The 19,865-nt window shown below is 41.1% G+C and overlaps 1 protein-coding gene across 1 annotated transcript; it reads left to right on the forward strand.

Annotated features, from left to right (window-relative positions):
- The first annotated feature begins 2,193 nt into the window (after positions 1-2,193).
- CDC23 (cell division cycle 23) lies at positions 2,194-19,753 on the forward strand. Its single transcript, XM_025852268.2, has 16 exons — positions 2,194-2,362; positions 2,445-2,517; positions 5,170-5,307; positions 6,788-6,830; positions 7,771-7,876; positions 7,982-8,114; positions 9,659-9,836; positions 9,923-10,020; positions 10,170-10,251; positions 16,567-16,720; positions 16,841-16,960; positions 17,517-17,592; positions 17,898-17,959; positions 18,315-18,393; positions 18,471-18,590; positions 18,793-19,753. The coding sequence occupies exons 1-16, from the start codon at positions 2,202-2,204 to the stop codon at positions 18,961-18,963; spliced, it is 1,794 nt and encodes a 597-aa protein (XP_025708053.1). The 5' UTR covers positions 2,194-2,201; the 3' UTR covers positions 18,964-19,753.
- Positions 19,754-19,865: the final 112 nt, after the last annotated feature.

The following is a 19,865-nucleotide window of genomic DNA, read 5'->3' on the forward strand; positions in this document are numbered from 1 at the left end:
GTAATAGGAGGGACTGGGGGAGGAGCGATGGTATAGGAATAAATATTATATAACATTACATTAAAAAACATAATACAAAATAATGATAGTACTAGAACGACTATAGTTTTTTTTTTTTAGAACGACTATAGTTTTAAATGTTGTTTAAAAAATGTATGACAATTCTATCCAATTTAGGTTTTCATTCATTGGGACAAAAGACTGGCTGCACCCAAAATGTGTTGTTTGTAGATAAGTACTTGCCAAAAGCATTTTGAAATCTTCTCTATTTTATTATTTAAAAAGAAGACATAAAAAGTTATAAAATCATATACAATTGTAAAACATGTGATATTTTATTTTTTTTAAGATTTTATTTATTTGACAGCGAGAGAGCACAAGTAGGGGGCACAGCAGAGAGAGAGGGGGAAGCAGGCTCCCCTCCGAGCAGGGAGCCCGATACGGGGCCCAATCCCAGGACCCTGAGATCATGACCTGAGCCGAAGGCGGTCGACCAACCGACTGAGCCACCCAGGCGCCCCAAAAAATGTGATATTTTAAAGGGAGACGTAATAATTCTAAACAAGTCATGAAGCATTAGACTACCTATAAAGCCATAAACAATTACATTTCATCCTACATGTCAGTATATATCCAGTTATATTCAGTATATATATACATGGGTGGGACTCCTGGGTGGCTCAGTTGGTTAAGGTCCGCCTTTGGCTCAGGTCATGATTCCAGGTGGGACAGTGATTCCAGTGTCCTGTGATCAAGTCCCATAGCCGGCTCTTTGCTCAGCAGGAAGTCTGCTCCTCCCTGGGCCTGCTGCTCTCCCTGCTTCTGCATGCGAGCGCTCTCTCTCTGATAAAAAAAAAAAAAAAGACAAGAAAAAAGATATACACATGGGTATGATAAAATGCAAATTTTTGTACTTGCTAACAAATCATGCTTTTTTCTTAAATTATAAATTTAAAACAAGTGTAAAGTGTACATTATTTGTGTAACAAGAAAAAAGTAGAATTCTGCCTTCACATACTATATATTATGGCGCAATAAAGTTGACTTTATTATACAGTCTTTAATATTACATATAGGTGTATTTTAATAATATATACTAATCTAAATCTAAATGTAATCTAAATTAAAATGTAATCTAAAACAACAGGCTTTAACCTAAAAGCACTTCTATATAATACCCAAGGAATGACAAATGATTTGAAAAATTCTCAAGAGAGCTGGTAAAGTCATATATTACTATGAAAGGTTTAAAAACAACAACAACAACAAAAAGGTTGAAAATGTTCACGTGGGCGCCTGCGTGGCTCAGTCGTTAAGCGTCTGCCTTCGGCTCAGGTCACGATCCCAGGCTCTGGGGATCGAGTCCCACATCGGGCTCCCCGCTCAGCGGGAAGCCTGCTTCTCCCTCTCCCACTCCCCCTGCTTGTGCTCTCTCTCTCGCTGCGTCTCTCTGTCAAATAAATAAATAAAATCTTAAAAAAAAAAAGAACACCAGGGGTAGATCTGGCTTATAATCTAGACTCTCTCCTTGGAAAAGTGATAAACTCCCTGAGGTTCCATTTTATCTGTAAAATTGGGATGATACGAATATCATAGAGCTGTTTCAGACCACAGTTGTAAAAAGTACAGAACCTGTGCTGTTATAGGGTAAACCCTCAATAAATGTTAACTATCCTTATCCCCCTGGGGTGGATAAAGAGGAAGGATTCTCCATCTGTGGCCATACAGCCTCCTACTCAAGGAAAAATCCAGAGGATAGCGGGCAACCTTGCTAGACACGTACATCATTTCGCCGTCCAGTAGCACAGAATCTGCCCACAGACCACACTCTCTCGTCCAACCACATCACCACTAAGGTGCAGGACATTTTCTCGTCTGCACCCTTTCTTGCCCCTACTCCGAGCCCGTTTCCCAATCCACCCATTCTAGTCGCTCGTTCTTCTTTGCCCCGCCCAGAGACAATGCCTTTTTTTTTTTCTCCCCACACCCTCTCTAGTTCTAACTTTCCCGCCCCAGTAGCTCTTGACCAATCGGAGATGGGATTGTCTCTTCTTTCCCGGCCTCTTGGTGACGTTACGAGAAGTAGCACCTCTGATTGGATATTCTGGAGCAGAAGCCTACCAATAACTGGCTGACTTTTTTGGTGCGGACGGACCGCTAGCATTATCACTGGTGATTGGTTGGAGTGGCGAGAGAGGAAAATGGCTGCGAGTCCCTCTATAGTCCCTGTGGCTGTGACTGCTGCGGTGGTGCCGGTCCTGTCAGCGAGCAGCGATTTCTCAAATTTGCGAGAAATTAAGAAGCAGCTGCTACTCATCGCAGGCCTTACTCGGGAGCGGGGCCTACTGCACAGTAGCAAATGGTGAGATGTCGGGGTCGGAAGGGACTAGACTTGGATCCTTGGCCTTTGGGGCTTTGGAGCTAATTCAGTTTGGGTGTTCCAGGTCCGCGGAGTTGGCCTTCTCCCTCCCGGCCTTGCCTCTGGCCGAGCTGCAGCCGCCGCCGCCTATTACAGAGGTAAGGACTTCCATCACTGCCAGTGCTCTTCATCAGCCCCAAGAGTTACCGAGTACCCTGTGGCTGGATGGGAGCATAGTGCTTATCGGGAATGTTTGTGGAGGGAATTCAAGCATTTAAAGAGCTGAATGTTCTAAGCGATTTTATCGGTGTGGTTTTGTTGATCTTTGTAAAGATTTGGTGGTGCTTTACTTAAACTGGAGAGAATTAGTAAACAGTCCTTGCTTAAGATTGCAGCCTTTTAAGGTTTTGTAGCCCAGACAATGTTCTTAACGATGAGAAGAATCAAAGTTGTTTTTTTTTTTTTAAGATTTTATTTATTTGACAGAGAGAGAGAGACAGCGAGGGAGGGAACAGAAGCAGGGGGAGTGGGAGAGGGAGAAGCAGGCTTCCCGCTGAGCAGGGAGCCCAATGTGGGGCTCGATCCCAGGACCCTGGGATCATGACCTGAGCCGAAGGCAGACGCTTAACGACTGAGCCACCCAGGCGCCCCCCCTCCTTTTTTTTTTTTAATAGATTTTATTCATTTATTTGTCAGAGAGAGAGAGCACAGGCAGGGGGAGAGGCAGAGAGAGGGAGAAGCAGACTCCCCACTGAGCAAGTAGCCCGATGCGATGCGGGACTCCATCCCAGGACCCTGGGATCATGACCTGAGCTGAAGGCAGAGGCTCAACTGCCTGAGCCACCCAGGAGTCCCGAGAAGAATCAAAGGTTTTAACAACAGTGCGAAACTGGCTTTGGATTCAGATAGTTCTGCGTTCAAATCTCAGCTACACTAGTGACTTTTGGCAACTTACATAATATCCTGAGCCATAGTGTTTTCATTTTTGAAATGCATATATTAATAGTATCTACTTTAAGGGGATATTGAGAAAATTAAATGAGATATGAATATATTTTATGTATGATGTTTATAGCAGGTATTTTTACATAGTCTGTGTAGTCTGAATGGTTTTCATCATAATCCATTTTGTTTTTCCTGAAGATGCCATTTCTTGACCCTTCTCCGTCCGCTCCCCCCTCCCATGCACGCACACACACTTAAAAACAGTGAATATTTCCTACTCCAAAAGGTATAATGGAGATGAGAAGGGATGGGGAAGGAAATAAGAAAATGGTGAGTGGATGTGAAAAAGGCCAGTAGACTCCTAAGCTGAATGGACACATTTAGGACTTGTTCCAATGAAGAAAACACTGAATATGTTTTGGTTCCAATTTTGTTCTGGTAATACTTGCAGCGAGAAGGATAAGGAGAATGAAGTTATTGAAGTTTTAATCATGGGGCGCCTGGGTGGCTCAGTCATTGGACGTCTACCTTTGGCTTGGGTCATGGTCCCTGGGTCCTGGGATGAGCCCCGCCTCAGACTCCCTGCTCGTTGGGGAGCCTGCTTCTCCCTCTCCCACTCCCCCTGCTTGTGTTCCCTCTCTCACTGTGTCTGTCTCTGTCAAATAAATAAATAAAATCTTTAAAAGAAAGAAATTCTTAAAAAAAAATTTTTTTTTTAAATAAAGTTTTAATCAACTTACCCCTAGAATTTGGGGGGATTATATGCTTTTTTAACTTAAATATGCATCATCTCTTTTATTTCCATACAGAATTATGTCTGTGTTCTATGCCTTTTGCAATACTAACACGTCAGAACTTTTTGAAGTATAAAAAATAAAAGTAATTGCACAGTATATTGCATTTTTTTAAAGATTTCATTCATTTGTTTGTCAGAGAGAGCATGAGCAGGGAGGAAACGCAGAGTGAGAAGCAGACTCCCCGCTGAGCAAGGAGCCTGATGGCGGGACTCTATCCCAGGACCCTGAGATCATGACCTGAGCTGAAGGCAGATGCTTAAACCGACTGAGCCACCCAAGCATCCCAGTATATTGCATTTTTGTACATATTTGAAAGCCTAGAAGCAGCAAATGGCAGATATTAATGCTAGACATTTTCCATTACTTTTCCACTTATTCCTCCTCAAATCTGTACCACTTGCTTCATTTTACTGATGAAGAAGGGAATTCTCAGAGAAACTAAGTAACTTCCCTGTTAATGTCATGAAACCAGGAAATCAAGGAATCGGAATTTGAATCCAGGTCCCTAACACTAAAGCCTATGCAACTTCCCACAGCATTTAAAGAAACAATACACGTTTCTGAGTGTCTTGGTTTAGTTTTTTAAATTTTTATTTTTTTCCCAACTTTTTATTTTGGAAAAAAGTTCCATAATCCTGGGGGGTGCCTGGGTGGCTCAGTCGGTTAAGCATCTGCCTTCGGCTGAGGCCATGATCCCAGGGTCCTGGGACTGAGCCCCACATCAGGCTCTCTGCTCAGCGGGGAGCCTGCTTCTTGCTCTCCCTCTGCCCCTCCCCTTGCTCTCTCTCTCTTTCTCTCTCTCTCTCCTTCTCTCTCTTTATCAAATAAATAAAATCTTAAAAAAAATTTTCATAACCTTAGTTTGTAATAAAATAATATGCAAAAGTAATTACATATATATGTATATGTAAATAAATATATATGCTAGGTTTTCGGGAGGAAGAAAATACTTTTTCTTACATCCTCAAGTTAATGAATATACTTCTTTTTTTTTTTTAATGAATATCCTTCTTGAATTTGAATTTTTATTGTCTTACTCTCTAACACTCATCCTTACCTCTCTTCTAGGAGGATGCCCGGGATATGGATGCTTACACCCTGGCCAAAGCCTACTTTGATGTTAAAGAGTATGATCGGGCAGCACATTTCCTGCATGGCTGCAATAGCAAGAAAGCCTATTTCCTATACATGTATTCCAGATATCTGGTGAGGGCCGTTTTAAGATGTCATTCTACCTTCAGTGAAGCATCCATATTTAATACCAAGGGGGAAATTTTTAATCTTTTATTTATTTATTTTTTAAAAAGATTTTATTTATTTGACAGAGAGACACAGCGAGAGAGGGAACATAAGCAGGGGGAGTGGGAGAGGGAGAAGCAGGCTTCCCACCGAGCAGGGAGCCCAATGCATTACTCAATCCCAAGACCCTGGGATCGTGACCTGAGCCAAAGGCAGACACTTAACAACTGAGCCACCCAGGCGCCCCAAATTTTAATCTTTTAAATAGTTTAGCAGTAGTCTACTTGTTAAATGTACTTTATAAATACTTAACAGTAATAAAGAAGCTATCATAAATAAAGTTAAAAAGTGACAGTATAAAAGAAAATATTAAAACTATTGATAAGGGCGCCTGGCTGGCTCAGTCGGTGGAGCATGTGACTTTTTGATCTCTTGGGGTCATGAGTTTGAGCCCCACACTGGGTGTAGAGATGACTTAAAAAGATAAAATCTTTAAAAAAAATTGACAATATATTTTTTTAAGTTTTATTTATAACACACGAGTCCAAGATCACAAGTCGCATGCTCTTCTGACTGAGCCAGCTACGTGCCCTGATAATATTCATTATTGACAAAGGTGTGAGGCAGTAGACTCCCTGTTTTAGTAGTAAAAGTTGGTAAAGAAGTTTTAGAAGTCAATTTTGGCAGATTATGTCCATTTGAAATACTGTGACCAGATAATTCTACTTTAAGAAACTTATCCAGTAGAAATACTTCAATATATGCACAAGGATATATGAATAGGGATATTTATTAAAGTATTTTTTGTGATAGCTATAAAATGTCAATAACCTAAATAATCATTGTTCATTCTTGCCTGAAGTATTCTTTACTATCATGTTGCAAAATGATGATTTTCCACGCCAGTGTTCTCTCCATATTTACTACTTGCCACTTGGCATTCTATATGTGAACTTTCCCTCCCCTTCTCCATTTACTTGTTTAATATCAAAGATTCTTATTTTTTTAATTGTTTATAATTTAGTACTGTACTTAATTAGTTTGGTGCTCAGATTATTCCAGATTTGACCATTGGGGGCCCTTGAATTGTTGTTTAAAAGTAGTGACTGTGGGGTGCCGGGGTCACGCAGTTGGTTGAGCCTTTGACTCTTGGTTTCCGCTCTGGTTTGATCTCACGGTTGTAGGATCCAGCCCCATGTTGGCCTCTGCACTTAGCTCAGAGTCTGCTTAGGACTCTCCCTCTGCTCCTCTCCCCTACTCTCTCTCTGTCTCTGTCTCTCTCTAAAATAAATAAATAAACCTTTAATAAATAAAAAATAAGAGTAGTGACTAGTAGTATTTGCCATTTGGTTGGACTTGGGCCCTTTAGCTGGAATCAGGTTGCTAGTTTTAGAATGAGTTTCAAAATAAACTGAGATAAGACCTTTTTGTTGATTTTCTCTTACAGTCTGGAGAAAAGAAGAAGGACGATGAAACAGTTGATAGCCTAGGTATGAATTGCTTTCCTTTATCTTTTGGACTAAAGCAGGGGTTGCACACTCAAATGCCTACATGAGCCAGGCAGGTAATATAAATGTGTGAAGTGGACCTAGGAGGACTGTTAAAAATGAGAGAACACAATTTCCTGCTTGTTACATACCTCTGGCTGAGGGCTGCCTTGAGGAAATGTGAGCCTAGGGTTGTCAAGGCTTTCTTCCCTTGGCCCTACCCCATTCTTTGGAACCTGAAGCTGGAAATTCAGGTTTTTAGTTGAGGCTTGTGATTTTTAAACATGGTAACTATTTCAAATTTTTAAAAACCTCTGCGGGCCTGGGGCGCCCGGGTGGCTCAGTTGGTTGGGTGTTTGACTCCTGATTTCAGCTCCGATCATGATCTCAGGGTCCTGAGGTTGAGCCCCATGCTCAGCTGGGAGTCTGCTTGAGATTCTCTTTTCTCTCTCTCCCTCCACCCCCCCCCCACTTACACTGTCTCTTTCTGTCTAAAATAAATAAATCAATCTTCAAACAAACAAACAGGGGCACCTGGGTAGCTCAGTCATTAAGTGTCTGCCTTCAGCTCAGGTCATGGTTCCAGGGTCTTGGGATCGAGCCCCGCATCGGGCTCCCTGCTCTGAGGGAAGCCTGCTTCTCCCTCTCCCGCTCCCCCTGCTTGTGTTCCCTCTCTCACTGTGTCTCTCTCTGTCAAATAAATAAATAAAATCTTTAAAAAACAAATAAACAAAAAACCTCTGTGAGCCTAACAAAATATGACTGCAGACCAGTTATCAGTTGTAATTTCTGGTAAAAGTAAATGGATTGTGTAAGATGTTGTCCACTTCTAGCGTTTGCTCTAAGTTCCAGTTGTAACTCTGGTTGATGCTCCAGGGGAATGTCTAGGTCTACGAAATGACCATTGGCAGTCTTTCCTTAGAGCTGAGATTTTGTTTCCTAGGTCCCCTGGAGAAAGGACAAGTAAAAAATGAGGCACTTAGAGAATTGAGAGTGGAGCTCAGCAAAAAACACCAGGCTCGGGAACTTGATGGATTTGGCCTTTATCTGTAAGTGTTAGAGTAATTTGGATTTTTCTGTAACATTTTCTTCTGAGTAGAAGGGAGGTGTTATGAAACATTGATTTCTCCTGTAATTGTTTCTTGCCTTCCTAGATACGGTGTGGTGCTTCGAAAACTGGACCTGGTGAAAGAGGCCATTGATGTGTTTGTGGAGGCTACTCATGTTTTGCCTTTGCACTGGGGAGCCTGGCTAGAACTCTGTAACTTGATTACAGACAAAGAGATGGTAAATTGAGAAATTTATGTGAAAGACCCTCTGCTCCAAGTCTTATGTAATTCTGTAATGGGATCGGAGGAGAGAGGTTTGCTAAACCTTTGCTTGTAGCTGGGTCTTTGCTCCTTCTCTAATCTCTTTCACTGTTGGAATTTCAGTCTTCATTTGAAAGTCTAATGTCTGGCTCTAGGCTGGTAGTTGCTGTTGGATTTGTGTGTAGTTATAATATGAGTATCTTCTCTGTATTTCATGTTTTCACATTCAAGTTTTACTGTAACTTGTTGTATAGGCTAAATGTTAGTATACTTTGTTTCCTTATTCCAAAGATGCCATAGGAAAGGTTTCTCTGATATCAAGGATTGTATTAAAAACATTTTTAAGGTCTCTTCTGAGCTTTCCTAGGACTCTGTAAAGATTTATAGTTTTCTTAATTAATGAAATAATGTAAACTGCAATCATTTTATTAGTCCTTGTTAGAGGACATTGTCTATAGAGTTTATTTTGCCATTCTTCAGTAGTTAATGGAATTAATAATATACTTCATTTTGTTGGCTTTAAAGAGCCAAAGGCTGGTTGATGTCCCCCAGTAATGATATGTGCTGCTAAATCTATGTCTGAAATCTTATCTTGGTTTATTCCTATTCATTATCTCTAACTGCCTACTAGACTTTCATTGAAAGTTTGTTTTATCTCTGAACTCAAAGTATGCAAAACCAAGTTTCTGATCTTGCCTGACAAATTCTCTTTCTTCCTCCCAGCTTGAGAGACTCTCTTGATAGCATCACTATTTCTCAAGACACCCAGTCTTGATGCTGCACAGTCATATTTGTTCTTTCTCTTAATCTCCTTTCTTCTAGTCAGTTGCCAGACCTTCCCATGGTTTCCTTCTCGTATGCGTCTCTTTCTCTTGGTTTTCTTTGCCATGTTGGTTTTCAACTTACATTTGGATTACTTATAATTAATAGCTGCTTTTCTGTCTAGCTTTTCCATTTATACACTCCCATTCCCAAGCCATTTTGTATACTGTTTTCAAACTTACTCTTAAAACACCCATGTCATCGTGTCATTCTCTTGCCGAAAATTGTAGTGGTTTCCTATTGCATCCCACTTCCTGTTGCACCATAGGACCTGCCCTACCAGTTCAGTCTTATTTTTTCACTTACTTTTGAGCACATAGCCTCCCCTTAAACTAAGCTAGCTTCCTCATCTAATTCACGCACACTCATCAGGATTGTTTTGCCTGTCTTTATGTTGTTGCCCTGCCTAGAATGTTCTTTTTTTCTCTTCCTCTCTCTTTTTTCTTTCTAAGTTCTACCCATCCTTTAAGACTCACCTGAAATCCTATCTTTTCTTTGAAGTCTTCCTCAACTAGGTCATTCCTCCCTACTATGTTTGTGAGTCCTATTCACTTAATTGAATTGCCCTGTGTTCATTGTTAGGCGCTCTCATAAAGTTTTGGTGATAAATTTCTTTAGACAATAAAGATAGTTCCTTGATGTTCATTTGGAAGAGAGGTCAAAGTATATTAAGTGTGTCCCTCTCTCTCCTGCTGCCAGCTGAAGTTCCTGTCTTTGCCAGACACCTGGATGAAAGAGTTTTTTCTGGCTCATATATACACAGAGTTGCAGTTGATAGAGGAGGCCCTGCAAAAGTATCAGAATCTCATTGATGTGGGCTTCTCTAAGAGCTCATATATTGTTTCCCAAATTGCAGTTGCCTATCACAATATCAGAGGTGAGTGAATAAGGATAATAAATACCATCAAGTCCTGAAGGTAGCACTGTGTTGTTTTTTTAAACTTTCTTATCTTCTTTCTACAGACATTGACAAAGCCCTTTCTATTTTTAATGAGCTAAGGAAACAAGACCCTTACAGGATTGAAAATATGGACACATTCTCCAACCTTCTTTATGTCAGGGTGAGCTGCTTCTTTTGTTTAGACTTGGTCAGGCTCTTTTGTGCTTTAATCTTCTGGGTTGGGTTGTCATTGAGTTGCGGTAGCTATAAGAAAAATAAGGTCGGGGGATTCCTCATTCATGCTTAGATTGTCTTTCTCTTTTCTTCCAGAGCATGAAGTCTGAGTTGAGTTATCTGGCTCACAACCTCTGTGAGATAGATAAATACCGTGTAGAAACATGCTGTGTAATTGGTAAGAGTCACTACTTTTTTTTTTCTTTTAAGATTTATTTTTATTGTAAGTAATGCAAATGTAAAAATAATAGTATAAAAGCATCAAGGATAACAAAATCATATACTATAGAATGTAAAAACTGGGTATAATCCCACTCCCAAGATTGTTCAGTGAGCATGACTCCAGAATATTTTTCTTTGTGAATACTAAAAATGTGTGTGTATAATTTGCTTGCTAAAAACAAGTCATTATAAACACTGGTTTGTAATTTCTTCTTTTTTTTTAACTTAGCAGTATATCTTTTCTTTTTATTTAGTACATCCAGATTTGTATTATTTTGATGGCTATTTAGTATTTTATTACATAGATGTGCCAGCATTTTTATGTAATCATTTTCTATTATGTTAAGTTACGGCCACTGTTGGTTAGTATAAAAACAGTTTCAGGAACCATCTTTGTGTGTGTGTGTGTGTGTGTCCCCGCGCACGCAAAATTGTGGTTTTATTAAAGAACCGGTACAGGACCCGAGGGCAGAAAGAGCTGCTGCACTGGGGTCTTGAGGACTGGTGATTATACACTCAGAGTTGGGGGAAGGAAAAGGGAGGTTTCAAAAGGGCTTTCATGTGCTAAGGAAGACGGACCTGCGAGATACTGGAGGCCTTGTCATTGTCAAGTTAATGTTGTTTTCCCCTCTGGCAAGGTATTAAAGTTAAGATAGTTGGGAGATTCCTGGAAGAAAGTCACACAAAGTCCCACCTGGGAGTGAGGGGGTAGGGGGAGGTTGCAGGCTGTCAGCTTATGCTTTGTCTTCAGCTTGCCTTCTGCTCCCTCATCATTTCGCCCCTGAACAATTTTGACCCTTAAATCTTTAAGGTTGTTGAAGGTGGAAGGGCTCGTCTTCTGTAACTTCTTCCTGCCGAGTAGGGGTGTAGAGATGCCCCTACCTAGGTCAAAATTGGTCAATTGGGGAACATATAGGGGAGTTATGAAAGGGGAGGCAGCCTAATCCAACATGGTCAACATGTATGAATCTCTTTGAGTAGGAGGGATCATCTGTCCATGTGAAGTCATTGTAGGAATGGAGTCTCGGCACCAAGCAGAGAGATACTGAAAAAGATAATGCATTAAGATTAGTATGGCTATAAGAATGACAAGTCCAACAAAGAGATCCTTAATAGTTGACCATAGTTTTCCTCCAGTCCAGGAGTTTAAAGCAATCACTAAAGGAAAGAGATCATTTAAAATGCCAATTTGAGTATTCGTGTCAGTTAAAAACCCAGAAATATTTTTGTGATTATCTGGAATGTATACAGAGCATTCTGTTTTTATGATAGAGCAAAGTTCTGCCTTGTGCAACACTTAAAACACCTAATGTCATTCTTTTTATAAAGCTGCTTTACACATTTGTATTACTTTAGTATTTAATAGAGAAATGTTACTTTGTCATATAAGGATTTAACCATGTACTTATTAAGAGCTTCTTTGTGTCAGACAACATCGTCCAGTCTTAAAGAAGGAACAAAGATGGATGCCAGGTGGTCATACCAATGAGACACAAAACATGTCCGCCATTGTTTTAAATTTGGAAGGTTAGCTGGGTTTAATAATGGTAATGGTTTTAACAATGTGTCTGTGCATCCAGGCAAAACCCAGAGTACAGCGGCCTATCCAGCTTGGGGGAGCCATGGCCACAAGTTAGAGTCACATAGCCATTGGGTCCCAGCCAGGACCCAGCCATTGATTACTGGGCCTCCTTGCACTGCAGTCAGGATATTAAGGGCTATTCAGTTTTGGAGGGTCATCCTTTGAATTTGTGTGAATTTCAGGCCCATTTCATTGGGGAGCTATGGCTTGATAATAATCCCCTTTTCTTTAAATTGCTCCATGGGCATATGGGATGACGAAGGCATTTTTGGAGTCAGTATAAATATTTTTAAGACTTTTTGCCAATTGCAAAGCACAAGTGGGTGCTATTAATTCTGCTTTGGGGGCAGACGTGTTTGCTGACAGGGCTTTGGCCTCAACAGTCTGAGTTAGACTGACTATAGCATACCCAGCTTTTCTTACCCCTTTTTCATGAAACAACTGCCATAAACTAATTGTCTTCTGTGTTTTTGATAGGGGAGTCTTTTAAATCTGGTTGACTCGAATAAGCAAGATCAATGACCTCTGAACAGTTTACTCTATAGAAGTTACGACGGTCAGGTCCAGGCATAAGGGTAGCTGGGTTTAAAGTTTGACACATTTTAAGTATTATTTCAGGCATGTCTGTAAGCATTGCCTGGTGTTTAATAAGTCAGTTTCCCTTGGGACGCGTGGGTGGCTCAGTCGGTTAAGCATCTGCCTTTGGCCCAGGTCATGATCCCAGGGTCCTGGGATCAAGTCCCGCTTCGGGCTCCTTGCTCAGCAGGGAGCCTGCTTCTCCCTCTGCCTGCTCTGCCTGCAGCTCTCCCTGCTTGTGCATTCTCTTTCTCTGATAAATGAATAAAATCTTTTAAAAACAAGTCAGTTTCCCATCATCCATTGGTGACTTTTGGTCTCTAAGACACTCTGGACCTGATGTGAAGTCATTACAGTCAGGGAATGTCCCACAATGAGCTTTGAGGTTCCTTTTACCAGGAGGGCTGTTAAAGGCTTGGCTAAAGCCTTTGTTTGCAATTGTACCTCAGTAGAGGTGGCTTCTAGGATAAATACGACTATGAGGATGAAACCATCAAGAAGGCCCCCCCTTTTTAAAATTAAAAAAAAATTATTTTATTTTATTTTTAAGATTTTTAATTTATTTGACAGAGACAGCGAGAGTGGGAACACAAGCAGGGGGAGTGGGAGAAGCAGGCTCCCCACCGAGCAGGGAGCCCAATGTGGGGCTCAATCCCAGGACCCTGGGACCATGACCTGAGCTGAAGGCAGACGCTTAATGTACTGAGCCACCCAGGTGCCTCTTTTTTTAAGATTTTTATTTATTTGAGAGAGAGAGCACGAGCAGGGGGAGGGGCAGAAGGAGGGAGAAGCAGGCTCCCGCTGAGCAGGGAGCCCGATATGGGGCTTGATCCCAGGACCTTGGGAGCATGACCTGAGCCGAAGGCAGATGCTTAACTGACTGAGCCACCCAAGCACCCCAAGAAGCCCCTTTTTTTGGTTTGAGATCTAGACTTAACAATATTCTAATTACAAGGAATCACTGGGAAGTGGGAGAAGACTTGTCAAGAGATAAAGGCATCCCCAGGTGCATCATCCAATCAGGAGCCATCTTTGTATGTGGACATTTATTTTTGCACATTTATGCAACTGTTTCTGTATAATATCTTCTTTTTTTTTTTTTAAAGAAAAAATCATATATACTATAGTATGGCATAGTTAAGTTTGGACTCTGGAACCAGACTACTCAAGTTTAAATCTTGGTTGTACTACCAGGTAGCTGTGTGACCTTGGACTTAGCCTGTCTATGCTAGTTTTCTTATTAATAAAGTAGATCCTTCTCTCAGGTAATTGTCATGAGGATTAGATAAATTGATGCCTAGAAAGCACTTATACCAGTGTAGCTTGCCCAGCATGTTGTAACCATTCATTATATTTTAGCTCTTCCAAATGTGATTAAAAAAAAAAAACAACTCATCTACTTGATCTTTGCTCAAAACTTGGCTTGTTCTAACTTCTTTAATATCTCCATCATCCTCACTCCTTTAGCACCTAGGGCTTATATAGGGCTATATCCCTTTTTCTGGGTGGGGAATCAATATTTTGGCCTAGAAATGTACCATGTTCAAACATACAGCTTTCATTCCTTCCCTTTCCCTACTCCCCAGCTAATGACTATTTAGGTTATTTTTTTCATTTTTACTATTAGAAACATTCTGCTTCATAGCTACATTAGAAACAGGATTTGTGGGGTTTTTAAATTACTAAGTTTATTTATTTATTTATTTATTTAATTTATTTTTTAAAAGATTTTATTTATTTATTTGCCAGAGAGAGAGAGAGCGAGAGTGCACACAGCAAGGGGGAGCAGCAGAGGCAGAGGGAGGAGCAGGCTCGTTGCTGAGCAGGGAGCCTGACGTGGGGCTTGATCCCAGGACCCTGGGACTATGACTTGGGCTGAAGGCAGACGCTTAACCGACTGAGCCACCCAGGCATCCCAGTTATTATTAAGGTTAATGTTATATTAGTTTCAGGTGTACAACACAGAGATTTGACAGTTATCTATATTCCTGAACACTCATCATGATAAGCGTAGTCACCATACAGTTATTACAGTATTACTGACTGTATTCCCTATGCTGTACTTTGCTTTCTGTGACTTATTTACTTTATAACTGGAAATTTGTGACTTTTAATCCCCTTTATTCATTTGTTCTTTTTTTATTTATTTTATTTTATTTTATTTTTTAAAGATTTTATTTATTTAATAGAGAGAGACAGCGAGAGAGGGAACACAAGCAGGGGGAGGGCAGAGGGAGAAGCAGGCTTCCCGCGGAGCAGGGAGCCCGATGCGGGGCTCGATCCCAGGACCCTGAGATCATGACCTGAGCTGAAGGCAGTCGCTTAACCAACTGAGCCACCCAGGCGCCCCTCAGTTGTTCTTTTTTTAAAAAAATAGTTTTTTTCTAAAAATAACTTTATTGAAAAAAACAGCTTCATTGAGGTATAATTTACATACCATAAAATTTACCAACTTTAAGTTTACAGTTCAATGAGTTTTTGTAAATTTATAGAGTTGTGTAACCATAGCCATAAATCCAGTTTAGAATATTCTGGCACCCTTGGAAGTTCCTCTGAATGTGTTTGCAGTCAGTCCCCCTTGCATCCCCCAGCAGCCACAGATTTGCCTTCTCACTCTATATTTTGCCTTTTCTTGAAATTTTCATGTTAAGGCGCTCTTGGAATATTTAGTCTTATTGTCTGGCTTCTTTCACTTAGCTGTTTCTGAAATTACCCATGTCGTAGCATGTATCAGTAGTTCTTTCCTTTTTAATGTTGACTAGTATTCCATTGTTTAGATATATACATTTTATTTATCCATTTACCAGTTGACATAAGTCAAATGGCTTCTATACCCTTTCTGCAAATAAAATCTTTCACAGAATCCCAAAAGCTTTCACTTGTTCTTTTCAAGACCAATGCTAGTAGAACTGCTTTAATTCTTGTGGGAGAGAGGAGCTCAGAGCTCTACCTTTTTATCCCTTGAGGTACATACCTCTTTAGAAACCTAGGAATAGGGGCGCCTGGATGGCTGTCATTAAGCCTCTGCCTTCAGCTCAGGTCATGATCCCAGAGTCCTGGAATTGAGCCCCGCATTGGGCTCCCTGCTTGGTGGGAAGCCTGCTTCTCCCTCTCCCACTCCCCCTGCTTGTGTTCCTGCTCTTGCTGTCTCTCTGTCAAATAAATAAATAAAATCTTTAAAAAAAAGCAAAACCTAGGAATATAGTTGGAAAACTACCAATCTAAAGCATACTATAGAAATTTCCTACCTTTTTTTTTTTAAAGATTTTATTTATTTATTTATTCATGAGAGACAGAGGGAAAGAGAGAGAGGGAGAAAGAGAGAGAGAGAGAGAAGCAGAGGGAGAAGCAGGCTCCCAAGGAGCAAGGAGCCCGATGCGGGACTTGATCCCAGGACCCTGGGATCGTGACTTGAGCCGAAGGCAGACGCTTAACCATCTGAGCCACCCAGGCGCCCTACCTTTTTTTTTTTAAAGATTTTGTCAGAGAGAGAGAGAGCACACAAGTGGTGCGGGGGAGCAGCAGGCAGAGGGAGAAGCAGGCTCCCCACTGAGCAAGGAGCCCGATGCGGGACTTGATCCCAGGACCCCAGGATCATGACCTGAGCCAAAGGCAGACATTTAACCGACTGAGCCACCCAGGCGTCCCTTCCTACCCTTTGTTAAGAAAATGTGGATAAAAGAAAAAAAAGAAAATGTGGATAATTAAGGAGGGCACGTGATGTGATGAGCACTGGGTGTTTTACACAACTAAAGAATCAATGAACATTACATCAAAACTAATGATGTATTATATGTTGGCTAATTGAATTTAAATTTTAAAAATGGAGAAAAAAAAATGTGGGTAAATGCTAAATCCAGATGAAATAAACTGAAGAAAAACTTTTAAGTGTTAGGGAACACCTTTTTTTTTTGAACCAGAATGTGTGATAGATGCACTATATTTCCCAAGGGAATGATGATGTTCCCTTTATGTACAATTTGGCTTTTCTGCAAACACTTTGGGGGAATGGGTTATAGTTTCATGCCTGCTCTGTGGAATGCTATTTTAGTGGGCTTCCATTTTTACCTGTCTAGTTATTCATATATATATATTTTTTTATTTTTCAATCAGGCAATTATTATAGTTTACGTTCTCAGCATGAGAAAGCAGCCTTATATTTCCAGAGAGCCCTGAAATTGAATCCTCGGTATCTTGGGGCCTGGACACTGATGGGACATGAGTACATGGAAATGAAGAACACATCTGCTGCTATTCAGGCTTATAGGTGAGTTTCTAGTTGAGGGGTGAGGTAGAGGGGATTACTGTGATGTTAGGAGCCTCTCTTGAGCCTACAAATCGCTAACCTTGATTCTGCCCTCTTACCAGTCTCTCTTCCATTTCTTAGACATGCCATCGAGGTCAATAAACGGGACTACAGAGCCTGGTATGGGCTTGGACAGACCTATGAAATCCTTAAGATGCCATTTTATTGCCTTTATTATTATAGACGGGCCCATCAGCTTCGGTAAGTCTGACCGGTTAATGATGTGTTATGAGACAAGCTCATACTTTTCTTTACCTTTTTTTATTTTTTTATTTTTAAAGATTTTATTTATTTATTTGACAGAGAGAGACACAGCTAGAGAGGGAACACAAGCAGGGGGAGTGGGAGAGGGAGAAGCAGGCTTCCTGCGGAGCAGGGAGCCCGATGTGGGGCTTGATCCCAGGACCCTGGGACCATGACCTGAGCCGAAGGCAGACGCTTAACGACTGAGCCACCCAGGCGCCCCTTTTCTTTACCTTTTGATAGCTACTGAAGAATCACAGTGATTGAATGGTTTTGATTCTTAGAGACCTGGGTTTAAACGTGCCATATACTTTTTGGTCATTTTTATGTAGTGTATTCTATTGGGTTAATAGTATAATTGTGAACAGAAAATAATATAATTATATGAAGTATTGGATTAAAGATCAATCACTGTATAGATTTGAAATAGTGGTTGGTGATGGTGTTTCCTCAAGGGAGGACTTTAGTTTTTTTTTAAAGTCTTTGCTCAGATGCCTGTTCTCTTTTTTCTCAGGCCCAATGATTCTCGTATGCTGGTTGCTTTAGGAGAATGTTATGAGAAACTGAATCAATTAGTGGAAGCCAAAAAGGTATCTGCATTTGGGTCCTGGAGAATTTGAGTGGAAATCAGCAGTTTGGATGAAGGGTTGGGCTCTCTGTGCTCTAATTGTCCTTCATTCTGATTTATCTACGTACAGAAGTCCTAAGTATTTATAGGCTCATAGGCTAAAAAGCAAAGCGGGGCTGACATCATCAGTGGGAATATTAGTCTAGTAAAAATGCTTTGCATTCTCCAAGTCTACACTTCTGGGCGGCTTGTAGGACTTTAGCCTTTATGTGGTAGGTCATGGCACATGGGACGATGGTCAAAGTGACCAGTTTATTTTTTTGACAGTGTTACTGGAGAGCTTACGCTGTGGGAGATGTGGAGAAAATGGCTCTGGTGAAACTGGCAAAGTGAGTGAAAGGAGTAAAATGCTGTTATTTCTGTTGGCTTCTCTGGTACTGTGCATCTTGTGCTTTCATTTATTTATTTATTTATTTATTTAAAAGATTTATTTATTTATTTATTTGAGAGAGCGAGAATGAGAGAGAGAGAGAGCACATGAGAGGGGGGAGAGTCGGAGGGAGAGGCAGACTCCCAGCTGAGTGGGGAGCCCGATGCGGGACTCGATCCCGGGACTCCAGGACCACGACCTGAGCCGAAGGCAGTCGCTTAACCGACAGCCACCCAGGCGCCCCGTGCTTTTATTTTTTATCATTAGCTTGCTTTGAGATCTGATTTGTACTTACAGACCAATTTATTTTGTAGGCTTCATGAACAATTGACTGAGTCAGAACAAGCTGCCCAGTGTTACATCAAATATATCCAAGATATCTATTCCTGTGGGGTACGTGTCATGAGCATGAGAATTGGGTTGCTGATCTCATCCTGACCACCTCAGTCACTCCTGCTTTCCTTGTCTAGGAAATAGTGGAGCACCTAGAAGAGAGCACTGCTTTCCGCTATTTGGCCCAGTACTATTTTAAGTGCAAGCTGTGGGATGAAGCTTCAACTTGTGCCCAAAAGTGTTGTGCATTCAATGATGTGAGTAGCAGTTCTTTATTAAAGGGTTTGGATTTTAGGCTCAAACTTATGATCTTTACTGTGATCCAAGGGTGGAAGCTGGGTGAGAAGCTAAGTGGAAAGGCTACCTGGAGCCGTGAAACTTGCATATCAGCATTTTAGAACTTTTTTTTTGAGAATAGCCTTGAACATATTTTGAAACAGTTGCCTGACTTTGTTTCAGACCCGGGAAGAAGGGAAGGCCTTGCTCCGGCAAATCCTACAACTTCGGAACCAAGGCGAGACTCCCTCTACTGAGATGCCTGCTCCCTTTTTCCTCCCTGCCTCATTGTCTGCTAACAATACTCCCACACGCAGAGTTTCTCCACTCAACCTGTCTTCAGTCACACCCTAGTTGACTACTTTCAAGCCAGCACACTACTAGACCCACGTTAAGCCTTACCTCTGTGTAAGGAACGGCCACTTCTGTTCTTCCAAGGACCTCGGTTTTTTGTTTGTACAGATGGAACAGCTCCTTGGGGACAGTTTATAGAATCATCTTTGGTGTAGACTGATGGAAGAATCCTGGCAGCAACAGAAATTGTCTTTTGCCAGTTAGAAGCATTTCTATTCCCTTCTGTTCAGAGAGTGGCTACGGATCTTGGCCTTCTTCCCAGACCTTTTCCCCGCCTCTAAAAATCCCTTTAACAGCACTTTAGCACAGGCAAGGCTTACAGGAACAAAGTTTTAATGCTGCTGGGAGTGAGATTTCTTAGAGAAGCATGGAAGGGAGAAAAGTGTGCCATTCTGCCCTCTGCAGGTAGTAGGGGCACTGTGTATCCTAGGAAGGTCAGGGCACTGGATAGACAAGACCTCATCATTCTTGGATTTACTGAGCATGACTGTGCTGTCAGAGGTAAGATTTGAAGAGTGAAGCTGTTCTTGCTTTGTGGGGATGGTCTTCTAAAACATCATTGTAAGGACTCTTCCTAGAAACTTTCAAATAGAAAGGAACTTACTAGAGTTGAATCAAAGGGACAAAAAGAATCTTACTTTGCAGTGAACTGTTGATGGCAAAGGAGCCTATGGAGTTAGCTATACCCTTACTAACGCAAAGCAAGGAGGCAGGAGTAACATAATTCCATGGACACTCAGGAGTGTTATTTTGTGACTATATGGACAAGAATAAACTCACCTCAAGTTGGTCTGTTGTAATAAATATTTTTGACGTAGTTATTTTTCTCTCCCCTCTATTATCTCCAACAAATGGTTCTTTTCAGCCTTCACTTGTTTAGACAAAGTAAAGAAAATCATTCT

This window comes from Callorhinus ursinus, unplaced genomic scaffold, assembly GCF_003265705.2.
Source record: "Callorhinus ursinus isolate GAN/ISIS: 27379988/994484 unplaced genomic scaffold, GSC_fseal_2.0 scaffold83, whole genome shotgun sequence".
In the NCBI taxonomy this organism is placed as follows: Eukaryota; Metazoa; Chordata; class Mammalia; order Carnivora; family Otariidae; genus Callorhinus; species Callorhinus ursinus.

What these genes read in the sequence shown, in the direction of transcription:
- CDC23 (XM_025852268.2), top strand. Translation starts at nt 2,202, where the DNA reads ATGGCTGCGAGTCCCTCTATAGTCCCTGTGGCTGTGACTGCTGCGGTG. An exon ending in CTACTGCACAGTAGCAAATG is followed by an intron (nt 2,363 to 2,444) that starts GTGAGATGTCGG and finishes TGGGTGTTCCAG; the next exon opens with GTCCGCGGAGTTGGCCTTCT. An exon ending in GCTGCTATTCAGGCTTATAG is followed by an intron (nt 16,721 to 16,840) that starts GTGAGTTTCTAG and finishes TCCATTTCTTAG; the next exon opens with ACATGCCATCGAGGTCAATA.